Genomic DNA, 26,084 nt, shown 5'->3' on the forward strand with positions numbered 1-26,084 from the left:
AAGATACCAAAAGTAAAGTTATTTAGCTTATTTAGCCTGTGTTAGAAATGCTGGTAAATGTACCTCTTTGAAAGCCATGTATTTCAAAACATTCTTAGTATAAAAATTTTGAACTCGTGTTAGTACGAAAATGATATAGTAGGAGTTTTTTGTTTTTGTGTTTGTTTTTCTTTTTTTTTTTTTTTTTTTTTTTTTTTTGCCATTTTCATTTATAAGGTCTGTCCTTGAAAAGTCCATTGTTTTCAAAACCTGTTTGAAAGATATAGCATTAAAAAGAAACTTTACCTCTAAAATGTGCCAGTTTCTCCATACAACTTCAAACTTTTTGAGTAAGGGAAGGCAAGTCTCTGTGCTTTGTGTGGTTTTTCTTAGTTTTCTTGCTTTCCATGACAACCGTCAATAAACCATTATCTGATCAGCATATTCTCTTTTATTTAGCAGTGATTTGTAAATCAGTAAAGTTTATCCTTTTACTTCCTTTTGTAATTGTAACCATCTTCAAATTTTAAAAATGTAAGTATATTAATGTGTGGAATACAGTGAATTGAATGGGAATAAGGATAAAGAAATATAAATTGATAAATTATGTAAAAATTTAAACTGACAAATTATGTCCATTTTTGTGTAAAATGACACATCAAAACTGGAGTGTTTTTGTAAATATCAAGTATGAGAGTCTTACATACTGTTTCAGTCTATAACCTAGATGGAATTAGAGAATTTTATATTTCATCCGTACATATCAAGGATGGTGTGTATAGTAAGTACACATTTGTGATAGAAAGCATATGTTCGGGTGCTGTCTTCTAAATTTGATTCTCATTGTATTTTCTGGATAGTTCTATGGATTTATTCTATTTTGTTGTTGTTCGTGGTTTTAGCTTGGCTTGAGGAAATCTATATAGAAAGGGGACACGAGGATTTCTAGCTAGGGCTAAGTTTAAAAGATGAAACTTGATTAAAAGAAAATAGTCCAAAGTTCCTTTCCTGAAAACCTTATCTGCCTATCAGGCTGTACAATACGTTGCAGACACATTTGTATATAGTCAGTTATTTTATTTCAACACAATCATTTGTGAAATACGTTTAAACCAGAAAAGTATGTTTAATATGTGTGATGAACAAACCATTTTATCTGCCATATTCCTCAAACTAGGGGATCCTTCTAGATAATTCTTAGGAATATACTGTATCTTTTCCAAGACTTCTCAGGTACCACAGATGCATGTTTTTATCTCTGGGATGTGAAAGGTAGGAAACAAACCTGAATGCCAGTCCATTAAAAAAAATCACCTGTGCTAGCATTATCAGGACCAGCACACAGAGTAAAAATTACCTTTTATTTAGAATAAACTGTGTATATAACTAGGCTCACGTTAGACAAACACTGTAAGGAACAGCATTTGAATATTGAACAGGTAATATTTAGCAACATAACTGCTCCTATTAGAATGAAAGATGATACTGTTAGCTAATACTTATTGCCTGCATACTTTGTACAAAGCACTGTGCTAAACATTTTATATATAATCTCATCTGATCTGTCCATCAATCTCCTCATGCAAGCAGTGTTAACACCATTTTACAAAAGAGGGAATTGAGTCTTGGGAAGATTAGGGTAATTTGCAAGAGGTCTTTACAGTTAATACCTCCAAGAAAGAATAAATTAATATAATTGACAGTTTATGTAAATAAAAAGTTGGGATCCCATTTTAATCTTGGTGCGCTTCCTTAAACTTGGGGTAAAATATCAAATTATGTAGAAGAACATAAAGTAAAAGTCCTCCTTCCCAATTCACAGTCTAACGATGTAACTAACCACTGTCAGGTTTCTTGTGTGTAATTCTAGAAATTTTCTATGCTTATGCAAACAAATTGATATATGATTTTTATAATAGATGCTTCCATAATTTTAATGTTATTCTATTTCAATCAACATTTAAAATTTTTATTTTGTTGAATTTAATGGATGTATCACTTCAAACTAAAACAAAATTAGTTTATTTCATTCACTGCTCACAATAGCTTAGCTTTCTCTTCCTCCTGACTTCTGGTTGACTTTTGTAGACTGTGTATCACTTTAGATATTATTTGTTTTCCACCTGTGTTTCAGTAGTTAAGAGAATAGTGTGATCACATTTTGATCATTAAGGTTATTTGGCTGCCCATTTAGTTTTCCAGAGGAATGCAAATGTTGGCCATTTGCTAATTCAAAATGTTTGCAGTTTGCTTATCTAAAAGCAAGGGTTTATCAAAGGAAATTAATACTGCTCTAATAAATTAAATGAGATTTTTCTTAAAGCTTTGCCAGACTTGAAAGTGTATTAGCAATGTGTTTTTAATTTATTTGCTAACTCTACCAAGTTAAGGAAGTTCCTAACTCTACCAAGTTAAGAAGTGTTGTGCCTTTGACAGTTACCTTCTAATTATAACAAAGATAGCAACGTTTAATCAAACTCATTTTGATTTTATTTGGTGAATCTTGTAACACTGAAAAGAATGAATTTTATGAACCCAGGTTTTATGCTATGCTGTATTCAAAGGACATTTGTTTGCTCCATCAGATTTTGAATCATGAGCCTACGTGAGGTTTGTGTTTGGTAAGCCAGTTCAGTGCTTATTCAGTCACTTGGTGTAACTGTCATACTAAGATGCATTACAGAGATATTTAGAGTTGTATTTTTCTCTAATAACCAGTTTTAAAAAAAAACATGTGGATGGTAATTAAGTTTGACATTATTTATGTGGATTTAAGGCAATATTCTTTTCGTTTGTGGTAGCCCTTTGTAAAAATTAGATAGGCCTTTTTAAGCCCCTTAGAGAATATAGAACTCATTTTATGTAAGTAATATGGTAGTCATTTACATTTTAATTAAATGTACCATTTAATTTTAAGGTATATGCACCATCCCCAAATTCAGATGATTTCAACCGTGAATCTCCTAGTTATCCATCTCCTAAACCACCAACCAGTATGTTCGCTAGCACTTTCTTTATGCAAGGTAAGTACTACCAAACAACTGCCAAATACTACTGCAGTCATCTGTATATCAGCCAGTATTTTAAAGTATTAGGAAAGAGAATACCTATATTCAGGCCTTATCTAGGTATTTTTTTGGCTAAAGGAAATTAAAATTTAGCTTTATAATTTTCCAGTGCTGTTTATTACTGACTGCAATTTAATTGAATTATCTAGCAAACCGTTGGCGTGCTGTTCCAGTATTGATTGAATTTATAAAGGTCTTAAATTGAAAAAAATAGAGCTGTTCTTGCTCATTTTAGAATTTAAGTGTATGAAAGTTGTTAACTCTAGTTTCTTGCTTCATTTATGGATTCATATCATGCCTAGCATTACCAATATAAAGAAAGAGTGAATATCATAGAACAGAGTAAGACCTGTTAAGAGAGAAAAAGTGTTGCATTTCCTTTACTTCATGTCTAGCAAATCATTTTTATTTGGTCTCCTGTGGTTTTGTACTATGGGAAGCAAATATATGGGAGCAATAAATTACTATATAAATGGTTCCTTGACTTTATATTGTTGAGTGAAGTCATTGCTAACACATTTCATTTGAAAGCTAACTATAATGTGGTAATTATCAATTACTTAGTTTTACTCTTAGAGAAACTTCTTTATTCCACAGTTTCAAAATGTTTGATATTATGCACATTGCATGTTATGGATTAATAACTTTCTGTGTATTTATGAGTATACCACTTAACTAAAAATAAATCTAGCCTATTTCCAAATTTGGAATTTTTATTATCTTCCTTGATACGAATTTAGATCTTCTGAAGATTTTTATAATGGCCTGCCTATTACAGATTAGATTACTTTTTTCCCTAACTAAAATGTTAATTTCTCCTTTTTAAATGGTAATTTTACAGTTTAGAGGGAAGAAAAGTGGGTAGAAGACTAGGTTGGAAAAGGGAGGAAAAATATCTGGAGGGTACCCCTTGAATTTTTATAAGCAACATCAAAATACAAGAAAAATTTTAGCTAAGGAAAATTTTGTATTTCTCTTTTTGTCTTAGATGGGACCCACAATTCTTCTGACCTTTGGAGTTCATCAAATGGGATGAGCCAGCCTGGTTTTGGTGGAATTCTGGGGACCTCCACTTCCCACATGTCTCAATCCAGTAGTTATGGCAACCTTCATTCACATGACCGCTTGGTAGGCTATAACACATGACTAGGGTACAGCAACACTTTGTCCTCACTTGTGTTTCATTTTGGATTAGAAGTGTAAAATCTGATTCTGCCAAAACTTCTGAGGTTTGAAGTACTTCAAGGCTTACCGCATTTACCATGCCATTTTAAAAAATAAATGACTATAAGTAGCACTCTTTAGCTGCTAACTTATAAATGCTCTTTTTGACCTGTTATAGTTGTCCATTAAATGTAAAGATTATTCAGAAAATATATTTAATAGATCGTATCTCTTTCCATCTAGAGTTATCCTCCACATTCAGTTTCACCAACAGACATAAACACGAGTCTTCCACCAATGTCCAGCTTTCATCGCGGCAGTACCAGCAGTTCACCTTATGTTGCTGCCTCACACACTCCTCCCATCAATGGATCAGATAGCATTCTAGGTGAGCTTTATGAGTTGGCAAAACTTCCTAAAACCTAGTTTGGGGATTTTCAGTGACCCCCATATCTTTTTATATATTTTTTTATTTATATATGTGTGTATATATATTTATATATGTATATAATTTTGTATATCTATGGGTGTATATTTATATATGTGTATATATATTTGTGTGTGTGTGTATATATGTATGTATGTTTGTTTGTTTGAGACAGAGTCTCTCTTTGTCACCCAGGCTGGAGTGCACTGGCACACTCATGACTCACTGCAGCCTCAATCTCCAAGGTTGAGGAGGTGATCCTCCTGCCTCAGCCTCCCCAGTAGCTGGGACTACAGGCATGTACCACCATACTCAGCTAATTTTTTTTGTACTTTTTGTTGAGACAGAGTCTCATTATGTGGCCAGGGCTGGTCTCAGACTCTTGGCCTCTAGTGATCCTTCTGCCTCGGCCTCCCAAAATGCTAGCATTATATAGACATGACTCACCACACGTGGCCTTGTTGTTGTTGTTGTTGTTGTTGTTGTTGAGACAGGGTCTCACTCTCTCAGCTCTCTCACTCTGTGACTACAACCTCCGCCCCCAGACTCAGGTGATCCCCCAGCTTCAGCTTCCCAAGTAGCTGGGACTACAGGCACACACCACCACGCCCAGCTAATTTTCCATTTTTAGCAGAGGTGGGGTTTCTCCACATTTCTCAGGCTGGCCTTGAACTCCCGGGCTCAAGAGATTCGCCTGCCTCAGCCTCCCAAAGTGCTAGGATTACAGGCATGAGCCACCGCACCTGGCCTTGGCCCCTCTTTCAGTATATTTTTTGGTGTTGAATTTAAAAGTGAAAGACAGGAAGACAAGAAGCTTTTTTATTTTCATCAATATAGAGACTGGTAAAGAACTCATCTTTATTAATAAGTACAACACATGCAGAGTATTTCCTAGTTTATTGTAATGGATGTGAGATGGCAATAGAGAACACCCTTGAAATAATGGCAGAGTACTAAAATATATTTGCTGGTAAAATTCTTGATTTGTTTCTCTATGAAATATCCAGGAACCAGAGGGAATGCTGCTGGAAGCTCACAGACAGGTGATGCACTTGGAAAGGCTTTGGCATCTGTAAGTATTGATGTTACACATTCTACTGAATGAATTTTACACTGCTGAATACAGTGATTAGATTTTGTAGGTGATAAGTATCTAAAGAGTGTAGATGTAACAAAATCAATTTCATTACACATTTAGAGTTTTTCTCGGTTTGTATTGATATGTGCCCTTAAATGCTATGCCTATGGTACAGCAAATGCTGGGAAAAGGAAAAAGAAGTCATCTAAAGCACAAACTGCCAAGAATAATCATTAAATCTATTTCTTCTAAATACATAGTTAGTAAGTGGCCCATTAATATAAGTCAAGTGGAGCCACGAAAGATAACTCAGTATTCTGATCCAGAGAATGAAGTGCCTTTATAAGGAGCTTTTCCAAGATCAAAAGCATTTTATGTACGGTATTTTTTTTTTTTTTTTTTCAAAAGGTCAACTGCACCTAATTTACTCAAGGGATAGGAAATGAGAGCCTTCTCTGCAAAAAAGCCAGATTCATTGAAGAATCATGCTAAAATGAGTAAAACTGATTTGAAGGACTCCGATAGTATTTTCTTGAGCAACTAGTTCACATACATCACATCAGAACATTAATGACAAAGCAGTGATTATATTTTAATATCTGATTCTTAAAACATTAAAATCTCTTCTTTCAGAATGCCAAAACTAGAAGGGAGAGCATTTTTCAGTAAATCTACAACAGATTCAAATCTAATTATTAAAAAGGGGCACTTGTGGTTTGCACTTGCTAAAATTTCACTTTAGATGATTTTTTTTCTTCTTGTTTTCTGAGCAGTATGCTTCTTATAATTCCCACAGAATTGTCTTTTATTTTCTATGAAGTACAATTAACTTGCAGATACATTCATTGCCATTCATGGAGAAGGCAGAGCACTTTTAATACCTGAGTAGTAGGAAGCAACTGTTGAATATTTAAGGAGATAAACCTCTTTGTATATTGTTTCTGTAAATAAATTTTTCTCTACAGCTGAATACTAGCTTCTTGGAAAATGAAGCCAAGTCAGACTCATCTACTACACAGTAGAGATGAAGCACACGCAAAATGGAGCTCAGTGAATGTTTGTTGAGTTCTGTCTTGGATCATATAATAATAATAGTAATAATAATAACAAAACCCACAAAATTTATCAGCTATAATTTGAATGCTTACTAGGTGCTAGGCCCTATACTAAGTATTTACATGCCCTGTTTCATTTAATCCTCAAGAAAGCCCTGTAAGGTTGGCATTGTTATCCCCACGTTACAGATGAGGAACTACGGTTTAAAAGGTTAAGTAACTTGAGCTCAGAAAGATTAAGCAGCTTGCCCTAGGGGACTCATAAGCTAGCATGGATAAAGCCCATATATATTAGAACCCTGATCAGACCTGCTTCAGACTCTGCTCCTAACCACTGCTCCATACATCCAGAAAGTGCAGTGCTATGGTAATTTTCTTACAGGATATTGATGAGAATGAAAGAAAATTATCTCACCCTTTTCTCAACTTACTGTCACCTGATGAAAATGACCTATTTAGGAAGAAAATTTTATTCTATACTAAATCTGAGAGGTTCCCAGGTATTTGATTGGCTTGCCATATTCCTTCTGATTCTGGAAGAATCTAGTAACTGATATTTCACATGTAGCAGGACAAATAACATTTGAACTTTCAGTGCTAAATAACTTTTTAAAATATAAGCTGATTTTGGGGGCTTTTTTTCTCAAAGGTCGTTTGTTTATTTTATTAAAGAAAAGCTTCTATCAGGGAACCTTGGCATATAGGCAGGCAAGAATTTGTGATGTTCTCAGTGGCCCTTCAAGTTCATTTTGTTACCCTTCACATCCTTGAGTATCTTCCCGTATTATAAACAGCATACTAGCCAAACCAAAATGGCATTTGGAAAAGAAAACCCAAATTCACTGTGAATGGAATCCAGTGAAGAAATGTTTAATCTAGTTAGTGGGTGGGCTTTGGTTGTCATGGAAACTCAGCTCTGTCATCCTGTGTTGTTACTAGGCAGGAGCAGCCAGGTCATTCCATAAATCATTTCTGTCATAGCTGACGGTGATGCATTCCATCTGCTCCATCACTGCATGCCATAGTCTGCACATTTCAAATCCCTTCCTTCAATCCATCTGCTTCCCCACTTCCTAGCCGGACACCTCCCCAAATACATTCTTTTTCCAACTTTCCTTACAGACGCACATTCACTTTAATATATGTTTAGTGCACTCAAAATGTACTGAAAAAGAAAAACATTATATTATCTGGGGATAGGAAGGATTAGAAGAGATGAGGAGAAGGAACTTAATGAGGATTACATTTGAGAGTCTGACATGCATATCATAATTTTATGTCAGGTATTATAGATCTTTTGAAATGGTGACTCTGACTATTTTGAAATTTTAAGTTCTTTAGAATGTGACGCTTTTAATATAGCATCTGGTTTTAGATGGAGAACACTATGCTATTGTCATTAAAAAGTAATTCTATTTCCCCAATTGTCTGATATATGTCTTAAAAGATCTTTCATATTGTGAAACATCAGAGGGTACAACCTTTGTTCTTCAGTTTAGGTATTAAAGAGCACACAGAATACTGTGTGATTAAACATGTAAGGCCAGATAATGCATTTGCAAAGGTTCCTTTATTTTAGGTTTAAGCCTGGATAATTGTGGTCTTAATCTCAGGATAGCAAGAAAGAGAATTGTACATGAAAGTATTTACACAAAGTTCCCAAAGCCCTGTGGATTATGCATTAGTTTAGATAAAAAAAAAAAAAAGAAAGAAAGAAAGAAAAACTAGGGTAGATAGAAGGAAAGGAAAATCTGGATATTCGTGCCATTTCTAATGTGTTTCCCTGAACGTTTGCCAGACAATAACCCTTTAAGATTGTGCCCGTGGAGAGTTATATAGAGGAAGAAACATCTGGTTTATTTCAGTGCCTAATACCATATCAAAACACTTGGTCTTTAATTTAGAGGAGATCAAACAAGAAGACTGTTTAACTTTGTTGATTATATCAGACTTCTTTGTGATAATTTATGTTTTGATTTCTACCTCAGAGCAAGGGAAAAAGTGAGAGAGAGAGAGAGAGTGTGTGTGTGTATGTGTGTATGTGTGTGTGTATTAATCTGGATAAATGGTCAGTAGTCTCTAACAAAAGAAAAGAAAATTCAGGGAAGTTGATGTTTAAAAGTAATTCATGAAATAACTTTCTTTGTTCCTTAGACTCAATAACATTAGCATAATAAAGATTAACTGAAATGTGCACTGTAGTGTTTAAAAAATTGGGCTCACAGTTCCGGGGTTCGGCTTGGTAGCAGTCCATTGTTTCTTTTTTGTCTAAAGCCCTTTTCATTAGCCTCTGGCTTATTGGCACCCTGCTGATTGGAATAGACCATGACTGATAGGAGGAGGAGTCTCATTTGTTGGAGTAAAATGAGGCATATTACCGTTTAAGCCTGGCAGAAGGTATTGGGAGTTACTCATTATTGGTCATTTAACAGTATGAGGACCATGGACTGCATGCAGAATGAGTGCTTACTTTGTTTAGACTCTAGACTCTAAATCACTCTTTACCCCTATTTTTTTAAGTAACTGATTTTTTTTCTTCTTTTTATTCTTACCTTCAAACATCAGTGTAGGATTTCTTTTAAGGCCAGGAAGTATGAAAAGAAACGTATTCCTGATTTAGAATACTCTGCCAAATAAAGCCTGTGTTTAGAACTTAAAGTAGCACAATTTCTATAGAATAAGTATGATTTGTTTGTGATTTGGTAATAAAATAAACACTCAGATATAAAGCTTAGTGAAATGACCTGTGATCCAATAGGCTGTGTTATCATACTTTTCAAATGTATTGCTCCTCCTCTCCCACCATAGACATTCTTTTTATGAAAGTAAAAGTGATTTTTTAAAAAGGCCTGTAACTTACAGGGCTATCTGTAAATTTAGGAAAAGTATTGATAACAATTCTGTCTGTCATCACTTTAACTGGTAAAGTAGAACCAGTGACTGTGATGGATGAGTGAAAAAGTTGGCTTTTATTGTACAAATAGAGAAGCTGCTTTTGGAAAAAATATCAGAAATGACTTATTTTTATACTTGATATGTTTTTGGTGCTGCTTCTCCTGTTTAGACAGTGATTTTTTTTTTTTAAGTTTACACCAATTTTACATACAGCATTGGGGCATTTCACTAAGTCATTTAAAGATAGTGCTTTTATATGACTCTAAACTATTACTTTCTTTCCTTGATATAAAGGAGCTTTCACCAGTTGTTGACATGGTTAGGGATTGTTTTAAGTGTAAGGACAGAGTTTTCAAGGAAAATCGGGATTGGTAGTCCATTTCTACCCTCAAAAGCCCATGCCTACCTAACAGTGTGATATGGACAGCTTAGTACATCAACACTAATTCCCAGAAATAGTGAAACCTCACCATATGATTATTCTCAAAGCTTATGCCATAAAACTGATTTGAAATTAAGTCATATTTATAACAAGCTCTTTTGCCCTTAGTATTTCTGTTGCTGACCCACATTGTATAAATACCAAGATAAATACTACCATTTATTGAGTCCTGCTTTTTATCAGTTAGTATTATAGGAAATTTCAGTTGTAGTTTAATCGCTCAAGTTAAAAATACATACATTGGGCACCTGCTTGTACAAGATACTGGCATACAATAATGGATTCAGTGTTGACCAGTATAAGTTTCCTGTCTTCAAAGAGCTTGTAGTCAAGGAGAGAAGACAGATACACAAATAATGATAATGTATAACACAGTGTGAAGTAAAAGAGCAAAGAGAAGTTCATACTATTTTCTAAGAGTATAAGGAAGGTGAAAATGTTTAAATGGAGAAGTGACATTGGAACTGAACTTTGATAAGTAGAATTCCATCTGGGACAGGTTAAGAAACAAGCGTTCTGAAAGGATGACGGGCTGTGTTTAGCAAATGAAAAAATATTTTGTTTGCATATTAGGGTATGTAGGTTAAAAGTAGATTATAAGGGCTGGGAGGCTGAGGCAGTGGAATCACCTGAGGTTGGGAGTTCGAGACCAGCCTGACCAACATGGAGAAACCCCGTCTCTACTAAAAATACAAAATTATCCTGGCATGGTGGTGCATGCCTGTAATCCCAGCTACTCGGGAGGCTGAGGCAGGAGAATAGCTTGAACCCAGGAGGCAGAGGTTGCGGTGAGCTGAGATCACACCATTGCATTCTAGCCTGGGCAACAAGAGTGAAACTCTGTCTCAAAAAAAAAAAAAAAACAAAACAAGAGGAAAAAAAAAACACACAAAAATTAGCCGGGGGTGGTGGCACACGCCTGTGTAATTCCAGCTACTTGGAAGACTGAGGCAGTAGAATCACTTGAACCTGGGAGACGGAGGTTGCAGTGAGCCGAGATCATGCTACTGCACTCCAGCCTGGGCAACAGAGCAAGACTCTGTCTCAACAAAAAAAAAAAAAAAAAGTTTTTGAGTACATTTGAGTAGTTCAGGGCAATTATGTATAGGATGGAAAGAGAGGGAAGTAACTAGAAATATAAACACTTAAGTAGTCCAGCCACAAATTTGAGTAAAAATTTAAAGTGGTGTTATGGCAGTGATTATGACATGTGCCTGTCCCAGAAACATTAGAGAATTGTGGATATTGGTGTCTCCAGAGGGAAGAGTAGAGTAGTAGAGGAAAAGAGGAGAGAGTACTTATGGTAACCATAAGCATGGTGCTGCTAACCTAAGTAGAAGAAAAGAGATGGGAAGGATGGGAAGCTTAGGGTAGTAATATAAAATTTAGATTTGGACATAACTGAGCTTGAGATGAAAAAAGAGCATGTCCAGATAGAAAAGTCTAGCAACCAGTGTGACAAGAGAGGTATCAATTTAGGAGTCATTCACCTGGATGTGTTAGTTGATATTTGACAAAGATTACTATTACCAAGAGATAAAGCACAGGTAAATGAAAGAAAACTGAAGGCCGGGCACGGTGGCTCAAGCCTGTAATCCCAGCGCTTTGGGAGGCCGAGGCGGGTGGATCACGAGGTCAGGAGATCGAGACTATCCTGGCTAACATGGTGAAACCCCGTCTCTACTAAAAATACAAAAAACTAGCCGGGCGTGGTGGCGGGCGCCTGTAGTCCCAGCTACTTGAGAGGCTGAGGCGGGAGAATGGCGTGAACCCGGGAGGCGGAGTTTGCAGTGATCCGAGATCACGCCACTGCACTCCAGCCTGGGAGACACAGCGAGACTCCGTCTCAAAAAAAAAAAAAAAAAAAAAAAAAATGAAAGAAAACTGAGACTAGAACTCTGGGGAATCATACATTAAAGGAAATGGAAGAGTGAAATAGGTGGACCCTAGGGACCTTATCAAATACAAGGACTGAAAAGAAGCACTTAAATGGAAATTCCTAGCAAGGATTATGCTTTTCATTCTTAATGACAGCTGTATATCTATACATTGAACCCTCACCATTTATCTGCACTCTTGTGGAATCTGAGGCTACATTAATAAGACAAATTCCTTGTTCTTCTGGGGCTTATATTTTACCATGGGAAAGGAAAAAAACAGGTAACAAACAAATGTAGATGATTAGAAATACAGTGTAAGCAGGAGCATGTGACAGAAAATGCTGCTTCATGAGTTGGGCTACTTTGTAATAATCACAGTTTTGCATAGAACTGAAAATTTCTCGCTCATCCATCCACCATCAGTGTTATCAACCTTTCCTTCCCTTGCCAAAATTGTAGTCAAGACATATTTCATAAAGATGAGCATCAGTTGCTCATAAATGGTATAATTATTTGAATTTTGAACATAAGAAATGGTGGTTTACAGTGGTAAAGAGGTATGTTGAGGGCCAGGTGCGATGGCTCACACCTGTAATCCTAGCACTTTGGGAGGCCAAAGCAGGCAGATCGCTTCTTTGTTCAAGGAGTTTAAGACCAGCCTGGGCAACATAGCGGAACCCCATCTCTACAAAATATACAAAAATGTTGGGTGTGGTGGTGGGGGCTTGTAGTCCCAGCTCCTTGGGAAGTCAAGGTGGAAGGATTGCTTGAGCCCAGGAAGTTGAGGCTGCAGTGAGCCATGATTACACCACTGCACTCCAACCTGGGTGACAGAGTAAGACCTTGTCTCAAAAAAAAAGAAAGAAAAGGAAAAGGTACGTTGAAACATATTTTGTTTTTGTTGAAGTTTGATGACCTTCCCTAATTTACTTATGTGGTTGAAATAAATCAATGTATGTGTGCAAAGCCACTAAGAACAAAAATGTACCTTTCCAAGCTAATTTACCACATGTCCTATGAATGTTTTAAAAGGTAACAACTTAAAAACCAATAATACTGATTTGTTTTTTCTTTTTTCATACGATGTCTTACTCTGTCACCCAAGCTGGAGTGCAGTGGCTCCATCTCAGCTCACTGCAACCTCCGCCTCCCGGATTCAAGCGATTGTCCTGCCTCAGACCCCACGAGTAGCTGGGATTATAGTTGCCCACCACACCCCGACTAATTTTTATATGTTTAGTAGAGATAGAGTTTCACCATATTGGCCAGGCTGGTCTCAAACTCCTGATCTCAGGTGATCCGCCCACCTCAGCCTCCCAAAGTGCTGGGATTATAGGCGTGAGCCACCGTGCCCAGCCTAATATTGATCTTATACTATCTCTCTGTTACTAGATCCTCCCAAAGTGTTTTGAACTCTTTTCCATAGCTTTACTTTTCCAAAATAGCTTTTTAAAGAGAGTATTACAGTGTCTAGATCCTGACTATTTGAGATAGTTGATGTATAAAGGCATTTACAATTATAAGTTACTAACATCATACAAACTGGCATATTTTATTTGAAGTGGATATATTCATTTGTAGTCAAAGGAAGGTAGACTTTGGGCTGCTTACAATTTGAAAGCCTGTTACCTTTTTAAAAAATGAAATTTGGCCAGCTGTGGTGATTCACACCTGTAATCCCAGCACTTTGGAAGACTGAGGTGGGTGGATCCCCTGAGGTCAGGAGTTCAAGACCAGCCTGTCCAGCATGGCAAAATCTCATCTCTACTAAAAATACAAAATGTAGTCGGGCGTGGTGGCACACACCTGTAGTCCCAGCTACTGGGAGGCTGAGTGAGGAAAATCACTTGAACCTGGTAGGTGGAGGTTGCAACACTGCACTCCAACCTGGGTAACAGAGTGAGACTCCATCTCAGAAAAAAAAAAAAAAAAATGAAATTTGTCAATTGTGACTTGTAGAGTTTTGTTGTATATGAACCTGTCCCAATATCTGACTTTATCAAATATTGAAAGAACATTATTATACTTTCTTTAAAAACAATGTTGAAATTCCTTGTATGCTGTAAATTGGGTCTCTTTAAATTCATTAGAGGTCTAAGTTTATTCAAAGCAAGGTCATTTCTACTGGATGACTTTTTGCACTCAGATGACTTTTTGCACTTGCAAGTAGTTTTCCTTTTTGAAATATTTAACCACAATTTATCCATATAAGTTGTTTTCTCTGCCCTAAGTGCGGAGATAATGAAAATGATCATTATGCCTATTAAAAGAATAGGATTGTCCAAGAAGAGATCTTAGGGATGGGCCTTTGGTGCCTGGATTAAGGGGACTTTTAAAGTGTTTACTATTGTTGCCAGGCGCCATGACTCACGCCTATAATCCTAGCACTTTGGGAGGCCAAAGTGGGTGGATCACCTGAGGTCAGGAGTTGAAGACCAACCTGAGCAACACGACAAAAACCCATCTCTACTAAAAAAAAGTTAGCTAGGCGTTGTGCTGCGCACTCGTAGTCTGAGCTACTAGGAAAGCTGAGACAAGAGAATGGCTTAAACCTGGGGTACGGCGGAGGTTGCATTAAGCCGAGATTGCGCCACTGCACTCCAGCCTGGGTGACGGAGTGAGACTTCATCTCAAAAAAAGTGTTCACTGTTGAATTAGATAAACTTGAATTAATGTCTGTCACCATTTATTTTTGACAATATGAAATATAAAGTATTGCAACAAAACTTTAAGCTAGAATACCTAAATTTATGCATCCCGATAATTTATCCTCTTCAAAGTTGACCTATTGGGATTTGAAGTCCACAAATCATCTTGGAAACAATTTTTGAAGCATATCAAGATTTTTTCACTTTCTTCAAGGGTGACAAAAGTATCTTCTGAGAATAAGTTTAATGTTTTACAACACTCAATCATTTGGAGCTAAAATTGGCAAAAATGTGGTTGATCAAACTGAGTAACTTTTTAAATGAGAGATAAGGGGTAACCATTAAAAAGATTATTTTCTTTGTTCAACTTTTAAACTGTCCTTAAAGACCATTCTAAAAGATAGTATTAATAGTTTTCTGAGGTGACTATTTTTAAAGATACCACATTCTAGAAAGATTGTCAGATTTGTTAACTTTGTAGGTACTTCTTATTTTTCTGTTCTAACAAATACTTCGTTATTTTCACCTAGAAAAATAAATACTTATGATCTATTTTATTCCTCTCATATTAGAATATATATACTTTTTAATCTGTTTTTTAAACTGCGGCTTCTGTATGATGAAACAGTCTAAAACTTGATGAGAAATTTTTTCACTCTGAAGTCTTAAGGGTGACAACTAGATTATAAAAATAACTCCATGTGAATGGATTTCTGTATGTGCTGTTGTCACTTATTGATACATGTATATTTCTTGTTTTCTGGTTAGATTTATTCTCCTGACCATACCAGCAGTAGTTTTCCATCAAATCCATCAACACCAGTTGGATCACCTTCACCTCTCACAGGTAGGCTTGTGTTTTATCTAACAACTTCACAACGTGTGGGGCTACTTAGAAATATTTCTAGTTTATTTCTCAACAAACTTTAATAAAAATTTGTGAAAAATCATTTAGATTTGACTATAAGAAAGCATGTAAAGAGAGCCTTCCTCTTGAATTCATTTTGGAGAATATTAAAATATTTGCTAATTTTGAATTATTTATTAATATCTTCCCTGATTCTTAATGTAATTTGTGATCATTTCTAAGAACAGTAGTTACAACAGGATAAAAATAAGACAAGGCAATTGGAATTAAGATAAAATATGGAGAAAGAATGAAATCAAAAATTTTTCTAAAGTAATTTTTTTAGAGACAGGGTCTTACTCTGTTGCCCTGGCTGGAGTGTAGTGGTATGGTCTTGGCCCAATGCAGCCTCCAACTCCTGGGCTCAAATGATGCTTCCACCTCAGCCTCCTGAGTAACTGGAACTACAGGTGTATGCCACCATGCCAAGCTAATCTTTTTACTTTATGTAGAGACTGGGTCTCATTATGTTGGCCAGCCTAGTCTTGAACCCCTGAGCTCAAGCATCCTCCCACCTTGGCCCCCCAAAATGCTGGGATTACAGGTGTCAGCCACCATACCCACCCCCTCCCCAAAATTGTTTTTATAAGATAGCATGTAAAATAAATAAGATTAGTTTATTTTAAAATACATGTAACTTCTTCCTTGTTCTCCACACTTACCATGTACAGCAGGTAAGATTCAAAGATGAATAACTACTTCTGCTAGATAGTCTGTTTTTATTTTTAGGTCAACTAAGTTATTTCACATTGAAAAAATTCTTGGGAATGATGTGGTTTTTCTGCTAAGGAAAGAACTCTCTGTGAAGGTGGATGAATATTGTTAGTGAAGATAAGTGGTTTACATTTGTTTTTATTTTGTTTTGTTCTGTTTGAGACCGAATCTCACTCTGTTGCCCAGGCTGAAGTGCAGTGGCGTAATCTCGGCTTACTGCCACCTCTACCTCCTGGGGTCACGGGATTTCCTGCCTCAGCTTCCCAAGTAGCTGGGATTGTAGGCACCCACCACCATACCCGGCTAATTTTTGTATTTTTTTGTAGAGATGAACTCCATGTGAATGGAGTTGGCCATGTTGGCCAGGCATGTCTCGAACTCCTGACCTCAAGTGATCCACCTGCTTCATCCTTCTCCCAAAGTGCTAGGATTACAGGCGTGACCTACTGCGCCCGGCCCACATTTTTTTTTTCCTTAATATTTTTCACATTAGTTTAGACAAGTTCTAAATACTATCCTATAGTATAAATTTGTTGAGACATGATTGATGTTATTGTAAACAGGATTTTTTTTTTATTTATTAGGAATAAATATATAAAAATGTTTAATATCTTTTAAGCTATGATTTTAAAACTTGAACTATATTTTTCTGAGCAGTGTTTGGAGAAAAGCTTTGCTGAAGAAAAAATAGATTGTTTTGAGGAAAAGGCATTAGGCAACTGGATAAAGTTATCGTATTCCTCCAACAACAGTTGAGGGAACAATTCTGTTTTCCTAATCAAGCCATTAGTTAAGTCCATGCAGTTTTGTTGTTGTTGTTAAGCCTTTTTGCATGGGCCATCACCTATGCTTTGTGTATTAGCCTTGTGGCTCTACTAAGAAGCATTCCGGTTTGGGGATGATGAACTGCTGGCAGCTGCTTTCAGCTATGAGCAGGTTCTGCCACTCTCCCAGACACCAGGGCTTCAGCTGTCTAGTAAAAGTTAAACAGCTGTTCCCCACATAGACAAGACTATGAAAGACCCATTGACTTAAAGTTGTTGTTTAGCAGAGCTGAAATTACAGGACGAAGGATGTAACTCTAACCCTACTCACCCTCTTTGCACAGTTTTACTAAAATTATCAATGTCATTTTTGTCACAGCTTGTTTCACTTTCTCATCTGAGGTATCCGTATCAGCATTCCCACTACCTCTCCTTGTCTGTCTAGTAAGATAGCTGCCAAAGTATCCTTTGGTTTTAATGAACACTGAGTAGGAAGGCAGGCCATGGCAGAGCTCAGCATCTATGAAGGGTCATCAGTCAAGTGCAGAATCCAAGATTTAGACATTTTCCAAAAACCTAGTGGTCACAAGTAAAATCTCACATTTCCTCCTTCATCTTTATTTGATATTTAATGGGTGATGCTCTCTTTTTCTCTTTAATTCAGGTTGTTAATGAAAATCTGGACTGTTGAATTATGTAATGAAGGCTTCTTTTTCAATTCAGCAGTCATAATCAAAGAAAAGTACTTTCACATACTTGTGTTGAAACAGCAAATCAAAGACTGATTTTAAGCAGGTCCATCTCTCCTGTCTCCTGTATCTATGGTTCTTACCTAAACGCACATACACCCCTGCCCACCCATAGCAGGGCAGAGATGAGATGGAAAGAAGAAAGGAAAGCACTGTGTGATAAAATATTCACTGTCAAAGGGAGAAGGAAAAGAATAAGAGCAAACCAGAGCTCCTATATAAATATGTGGACATTATTTTGCATCTTGTGTGGCAATGGCCTGTTATCTAGAATAAAAAATTCTGCCCACTGTGTGGGTGGAATTCTCCACACTTGCCCTATTCCTTATGCTTTTGAGCATCAGTTAGACTTAGCACAAGTCTTTTAAAGATAGATACACATGTGCAGAGCCACATAAGCAGCTTCTAAGGCTATCATTCTTTAAATCCCCAATGTTTTCCTTGGAAACTTTTCAGGTCAAGAGCATACATTTCTACACAGAGAATGCTTAGGAGGAAAGTTCTGAGATATTGTATCAGTTAGGATGCTTTAGGCTAAAACGAAAAGAAACTCTTGTCTCAGCTGGACTGAACAGTAAGAGGATTTATAATCTTGTGTGGTGAGGTCCTGGCCGCCTATGTCAGGGCTCATGCTCTACTTTGCAGTTCTTCCTCAGGCTGGTAGAAAGACAGTGTGGTTCAAGGTACTACATGCAGACGTAACAATCTCCAATAGATGAAAAAAGGACCATCTCTCTTTTTTTTTTTTTTTTCAGTTAAAAATTCCCTAATTTTTTATTCCCGGTGCCACTACCACAATTTACAGGGCAATATGACTGATGTAGTGAAAAGAAAAAGGCAAAACTACAACAGATAAAAGACCTCAGGAATATACATCTTATTGTCACTACATTGCATTAGTCAGTAGCTACACTTTTTGCAAACTGGCTATGACAGTCCCGAACAAGAAGGGTTTCCTGTTTAAGCTGCAGTAACTTTTCTGACTATGGATCATTGTTCCTTCTGTGGCAGATTTTTACAGTTCCTCTAATGCATTTGGGACAACTGTCTCAACGTAACCTACAGCTTTCCTGACAACTCCTTGTTCTCTCTCCTGCTAAGAACTGTAGCCCTTTTCTGCTGTTTTTAGAACCTTCTGCTACCATATCCACCACTTTGACCACCATAGGGAATGCCTGAGCTTCTTCCACCAAAACTGCCCCCTTTCATGGGTTCATAGTTTGATTGCTGTTGTTCACTGTAATTCCCAAAATCATTATAGTTTCCACCACCACCATAGTTACCACCGTCAAAGTTTCCTCCATCACTCCACCACCACCACCATATCCTTGGTCCATCACCGTCATAGCCCCCTCTACTACTATAACCAGGAATACCAATATAGTTGCCACCATCACCTCCAAATGCATTATATCCACCATCACCTCCTCCATAACTACCTCTGCTGCCACCACCTTCACCACCATAGCCTTCTCTTCCACCAAAGTTTCCACCACAGCCAAAATTACCTCCACCACCTCCAAAGTTTCCTCCATAATAAAATTGCCAGATCTACCTCTATGACCTCTTTGTTATCCAGCAGACTTCATCTCTTGTTTAGAAAGGACCTTTTTTACTTCACAGTTATGCCCATTAATACTATGGTGGTATTTCCTTTTTTTGTTTTGTTTTTTGTTTTTTTTGAGACGGAGTCTCACTCTGTCGTCCAGGCTGGAGTACAGTGGCCGGATCTCGGCTCACTGCAAGCTCTGCCTCCTGGGTTTACGCCATTCTCCTGCCTCAGCCTCCCGAGTAGCTGGGACTACAGGTGCCCGCCACCTCGCCCGGCTAGTTTTTTTGTATTTTTTAGTAGAGACGGGGTTTCACCATGTTAGCCAGGATGGTCTCGATCTCCTGACCTCGTGATCCGCCCGCCTGGGCCTCCCAAAGTGCTGGGATTACAGGCTTGAGCCACCGCGCCCGGCCCGTGTGGTGGTATTTCTGAACAACAGTTTTATCAACTGTATCATGATCATCAAAAGTTAATGAAGCAAATCCTCTCTTTTTTCCACTCTGCCTGTCTTCCCTAACGTCTGCGGTTTCAATCTTGCCATACTTCTCAAAGTAGTCTCTCAAATTATATTCTTCTGTTTCTTCTTTAATACGACCAACAAAAGTTTTCTTCACTGTTAGATGGGCACCAGACTTTACAGAATCCTCTGTAGAAGCAGCTCTCTTTGGTTCCACTACACACCTATCAGCCTTGTGTGGTCTAGCACACCTTGCTGCCTCCACCTCTTTAACACAAGAATAAGTCACAAAACCAAAGCCCCTGGAACGTTTTGTTTGGGGTCTCATTACCACACAATCTGTGAGTGTGCCCCATTTCTCAAAATGTCTCTTAAACTATCATCTGTAGTTTCAAAGCTCAGACCACCATAAAAAGTTTTCTCAAAAGCTCTGGTTCCTTTGAATCATGGCCGTCTTCCCCCACCACCCACCCCCACAGTGGTGGCAACGGCCGGAGGGCTGGGGGCCACCAGGCAGCAGTTTTACCTTCATTTTGAGACCAGATGACCGGACTCACCTCTTCCAACTCAAGTTCAGTATCCCATCTATTTCTTTTAAGAGTCTTTTAAAAATTATTTTAAGGATCCTTTTCCAGAAGCCTCTTAAACAGATTTCCCCTTATGTCTTATTGGCCAGCACTGGGCCTAATGCAGGTACTTGCAACAGAAATGGTGCCACCATGTTTATCTTAGCATCCAGATTTATCCCTAGGGCTAAGAACAGAATTGCTCTCTCCTGGTTCCTATTAGGAAAGGACAGACCCATCTCCCACACCCCTTGTGAACAAAATCAGTGCTCTCGCCACAAGATAGAAGAGAGGAATGGCTTTGTTTACTACAGTTATTTAGGAAAAGATGAGCATTTGCAGTAAGAGAATAAGTTTACTAAGGGAGCTTGGAAGGCAAACGAGCAAAGTCTTCCTTTGCCTTTCATTACCTCCTTCTGGAATATAAGTGAATAAAAGTTCAATAATTGTAGTACTCAATAGTAATCTTCAGAGCATTCACAGAAAAAAATAAAAATGAGAGAAAGAGAAATTCTAATCAATTCTACTAATTGATGAGCTACTTATTTTTATTACCTGTCAGACTGCCTGATGTTAAGTCAGTTACCTGACTTCAGCATGCTTTAACAAAGTGCGTTACACTAGAACAGGCCAGCCTGTAATAAAAACAAAGTAAGTTTAAGTGTATCTAAATTTTTTCCCAGTTTAATGAGTTACACATTGAAGATAGACCTTTGTACAGTTTTTTAAGAGCACCAAAAATTATCTAGATGATTTATTACCCGAGTAATTTAGTGTGCACATCTGATTCCTCAATATTAAGCTAGTGAAGAATCACAAAAACTGCATGTTTTGCAAAAGCAGATGCATGCTGACAATTCTGAGGCATTTGAACATAAAACTTGTGTTAATGTTGCACACAAAGTAAGTAATTTGATGATCAGGCTCCTATTACAAGGGACTTACGGAAGGAGTAGAACAAAATGATTGAAAAGTAAAGTATTACCAACATTAAGATAAATTCTTTTTTAATAATTAAAGGTATTTTTCAAAATCGATTATGATTAAACTGGTCACCTAAAATTCATAATTCTACATCAGTGCTTAGAAAGAAGTAATGCACTGAAATTAGCAGTAAGGTGTTGGCTGGTTGTTTTTATATATTTTGCATATAGTCAGTTACTGAGATTTTCTGGTTGATCAGTTCAGCCTTTTAATTATAAAATTAGCCCACAAGTTTTTGAAGCAATGAGCAATTTTAGATTGTCCATAATTTGTTTGTAGTTGATTTATGATTACATTTGTATGTCTAGCAAGAAGCCTTTAATGGTCCTCAAAATAATTTGTTCATAATTTGCTTGTAAGTAAAAAAAAAAATTAACTGAAGTGCATATTTTTTCTCACAATTTTAGTATTTAAAGTGTATTTATGTAATCATAACAGTATGCATATAATTGTGAAATATAATCAGGTTATGAAGAATCTGTATCCAACTTTTCATCTTGCAAAATGTATATAATTGATGAATACAGTTACTACATTGTTTCATAAATAGTCTTGTTCAGCTAAAATGAACTATAATAGTTCTAATTTACCTCAAGTTTTTCTAAGACAAATAAATTGTAGTGTCACATTAACTTCCTAAATATGGCAAATTGACCTGCAATAAAAGGTTCTAGAGTGAGACAAATTAAACCTTCAACTTCCAACTTTGATTTCTAATATAATTCAAATTGTCACTGAAGCTTTTATTAAGAACAAAAATATATATTTAATTAAATAGTCTTTATTCTGTAAATGACTTATTTTCAGATGCACAATCATGAAATAATGAAGATTTTGATCAGTTGTTTTTGTCTTTTTGCTTTTAAAGGTGTTTTCACAAGACCATTAAAACATTGCCTTCTGTCTAACATGGATGAATTTTTTTTTATGCTTTTCTTTTTATACTCTGAACTTGTATCTTTTCTTTTTCTATCTTTATTTTTTTAATTAGATTTCTACTTTTCTAACATCACAGGATAAACAACATCTTACAGAAGTTTTTATAATATTTTCCTAGTTAATGTATTTGGTATAAACTATTTTGGGAAATTTTTAAACAGATGACCCCAAGATCATTTAGAATCATGGGAAATTTATTCATCTGTGTATTGCTAAAGGCACAATCAGTTAATATTACCCCTTGGTAAGGCAGTTTGTCCTTATGTTAATTTATGTATACCCTTTGATTCAGAAATGATAACTATCCTCAAAACATCCTTTCCCCTGGGGGAAAAAAACTCAGAGTAATGTTTACTTATATCACTGTTCATAATAGCCGAGTGATAACAACCAAAATGTCTAGCAGTGAAACAGTAGTGGCTAAGCAAATTAGGTGTAGAAGCCAGGCACAATGGCTCGCGCCAGTAATTCCACCACTTTGTGAGGCTGAGGCTGGCGGATCACTTAAGGTCAGGAGTTCGAGACCAGCCTGGCCAACATGGTGAAACCTCGTCTCTACTGAAAATACAAAAATTAACTTGGTGTGGTGGTGTGTGCCTGTAATCCCAGCTACTTGGGAGGCTGAGGCAGGAGAATCGCTTGAACCTGGATGGTAGAGGTTGCAGTGAGTCAAGATGGCACTAGTGCACTACAGCCCAGGCAACAGAGCGAGATGCCATCTCAAAAAAAAAAAGAAAAAGGCCAGGCGCGGTGGCTCAAGCCTATAATCCCAGCACTTTGGGAGGCCGAGACGGGCGGATAACAAGGTCAGGAGATCGAGACCATCCTGGCTAACACGGTGAAACCCCATCTCTACTAAAAAATACAAAAAAAAAGCTAGCTGGGTGAGGTGGTGGGCGCCTGTAGTCCCAGCTACTTGGGAGGCTGAGGGAGGAGAATGGCGTAAACCCGGGAGGTGGAGCTTGCAGTGAGCCGAGATCTGGCCCACTGCACTCTGGCCTGGACGACAGAGCGAGACTCCGTCTCAAAAAAAAAAAATTAGCCAGCATGGTGGCACACGCTTGTAATCCCAGCTACTCAGGAGGCAGAGGCAGGAGAATCACTTGAACTCAGGAGGTAGAGGTTGCAGTGAGCCAAGATCGTGCCGCTGCACGCCAGCCTGAGCGACAGTGAGACTCCATCTCAAAAAAACAAAAAACAAAAACAAACAAAAAGAACTAAGTGTAGAGAATAAGGGGAGTATTAATGTAGTCGTTAATAGTATTACCAAAATTTCTGTACAATGCTAGAGGAAGGGGGACAGAATTTTAAAAGTGTGTACATTGTAAGTGCATTTTCTCAAGATACATAGGCGTGTGGAATAAGTCTAAAGAATGTGCAAACATAAAGGTAGCTGTATTTTAAATTACAGGGTTTTTTTTTTTATTCTGTTTTCTCAGCTCCCTACATTTTTTTTTATTAATAATGAAAGATTTTTGAAAATGTATTGGGCTTATAAGTAGCCAATACTGTGCTGAAGGCTGAACAAAAATATTCATGTAAATTTATTTAGTTATTCAGTATCTTTACCCTTTCCTTCACAACATTATCAAGATCACTGAGTTAACCCAGGTGTGTGGGTACTTTTGGGTTTTAACAGGTACCAGTCAGTGGCCCAGACCTGGAGGGCAAGCACCTTCATCCCCAAGCTATGAAAACTCACTCCACTCCCTGGTAAGAGCCTCTTATACACCAATTTTATCTGATAGCTTAGAGTTTGTTTGTTTTTAGTAAATCTGGCATAACAGTAAAGAAACAGTAGGCTAGCATTGCACACGAATTCTTTGCTAACAAATGGCTGATTCAGTTGAACAATATAAGACACATTGGGTATGCCTTTTGCCATCTGTTCTTTGGGACCTCAGGCTTCTGGTGTCAGGACAGCTGATGTTAAAATTTTGTTAGGAGGATTTTTGTTTCTTTGACAAATCTAGGGCTTAATCATTCTATACTTCTATGTCTACATATAAAGGGAAACTTTTTTTAAAAAGACAAGTAAAAGCAAGAGAATTTAATCCAGCAATGCAAAATTTTTACCCTTTTGTATTTTACCCTTTCTCATAATACTGTGTGTGGTTTATTACATTTCCATTAAAAATTTTAAGTGAATACCAGTGTTTTTTGTCATGAAAGTGTTATTTGCCATGTTTTCTTGTGGGAAAAAAAAAGTGTATTGTGCAAATCATACAAGCAAAACATTATTTAACAAGGCAGTAAAGGAACCTTCTAGATACTTGAGCGTGAAGAATTTGTGGGAGAATGTTGACTACTGTTGCTTTTGTATACTTGTATTTGTAACCCAGAATTACACGGTATAATAAAAACAAAATAAGGATGATTTGATGGAATGCTAAGTCATGCTCTCATTCGTAATTCCAGGTTGCAAAGAGAAACATTCTTTTTCTGTGACTAACAGAACATTTTAAATTGAAGGAACATTTGCTTCTCATGTATTTTGCAAGCAATTATAAGCAATGTGTGCTGTTTAGATGCTAACCTCGTAACTTCCCTGTTGAACCCCAGCCTTTTCATATCTTAATAAAATAGATCTCGCACGTCTTGGCGTTAACTTTACTAACATGTTATGCTGACATGCATATCAGCTATTTCCTCATCTCTTTTGGAGTTAATCTTAACCTGTGCTTTGCCTCCTGTTCTGTCTTGACTTTGCCAGAAAAATCGAGTTGAGCAGCAACTTCACGAGCATTTGCAAGATGCAATGTCCTTCTTAAAGGATGTCTGTGAGGTACTATTTCTTTTAGATGGTGCCTTTTTTGTGTTTCAATTAATTATACTTCCCATTATTCATTTAAAATCTTTAAGTTGTACAGACTCCAGTCTTTAAAAATCAAACAATTGACTATTTCAGTTTTTATCATAGTATATAGGAATACTTTTGTCTCTTATGTTGTTGAAAGTGATCCTTTTTAAAACAGCTCTACTGGCATGTGCTTTTGATTTTTTTAATTCTAATATGTTTGTGTATGGGGCATGTGTGTATCCACACACAGACAATACCATTTATTTAGTTTTGTCAAAGAACATATCTGGATGTGTTCACCATATAAGATACATGTGCTTTATATACTTAAGACAAAATTAAAACTTAAACTTACTGGATTTGAGGTCCCTTCCCCAAATTGCCATCATTCAAAGATCAGTATTAAAATATAGGTTGTACTTTTTTTTTTTTTTTTTTTTTTAGCAACTCTTATTGAGAAATGACATAGTATCCTTCATCTTTTGTAGAGGCTAAAAGAAATAACCTCATGGTAGTTTGGTAAATTCATTTTATAAAGCAGTGAGTTGTTTCTGAAGCTTTGAAAATTTAGCATAATCTACAGACAGATAGGCTTTTTTTGCTGTTGATTTATAGTTCAGGTGGTTGCTTTTGAAGCTACTTGATACTGCATTTCACTTGCTATCTTCCACATATCACATAGTAGGAAACATAGCAGTTAATTAATCTAACAGATGCCAGCAATAACCTCCATGTTTTTTTTAATCCATACAGCAGTCTCGAATGGAGGATCGTTTAGACAGACTGGATGATGCAATCCATGTGCTGCGGAACCATGCTGTGGGACCTTCCACCAGTTTGCCTACTGGTCACAGTGATATACACAGTTTATTGGGACCATCCCATAATGCACCAATTGGAAGCCTCAATTCAAACTATGGAGGATCAAGCCTTGTTGCAAGCAGTCGATCAACTTCAATGGTAAAATCGTGCTCATCTTTTTTGTAGTAAACCCTAAAGATTGTTGTCCTAAATGT

At 36.9% G+C, this 26,084-nt stretch overlaps 1 protein-coding gene across 8 annotated transcripts in view; it reads left to right on the forward strand.

Annotated features, from left to right (window-relative positions):
• LOC116268515 (transcription factor 12) overlaps nt 1–26,084 on the forward strand; it is a 254,290-nt gene that overhangs the window by 191,864 nt on the left and 36,342 nt on the right. For 4 of the 8 annotated variants that reach the window (XM_031668626.1, XM_031668625.1, XM_031668627.1 and 1 more), the window contains 8 exons: nt 2,897–3,002; nt 4,036–4,175; nt 4,455–4,599; nt 5,646–5,710; nt 15,405–15,483; nt 23,908–23,981; nt 24,982–25,053; nt 25,822–26,028. In XM_031668626.1, the coding sequence (XP_031524486.1) occupies nt 2,897–3,002; nt 4,036–4,175; nt 4,455–4,599; nt 5,646–5,710; nt 15,405–15,483; nt 23,908–23,981; nt 24,982–25,053; nt 25,822–26,028 (888 nt within the window). The remainder of the gene's footprint in view (nt 1–2,896; nt 3,003–4,035; nt 4,176–4,454; nt 4,600–5,645; nt 5,711–15,404; nt 15,484–23,907; nt 23,982–24,981; nt 25,054–25,821; nt 26,029–26,084) is intronic. The other 4 variants (XM_031668629.1, XM_031668628.1, XM_031668632.1 and 1 more) reach the window with 1 other exon arrangement.

The sequence above is a fragment of the Papio anubis genome, chromosome 7 (assembly GCF_008728515.1).
Source record: "Papio anubis isolate 15944 chromosome 7, Panubis1.0, whole genome shotgun sequence".
Lineage (NCBI taxonomy): Eukaryota > Metazoa > Chordata > Mammalia > Primates > Cercopithecidae > Papio > Papio anubis.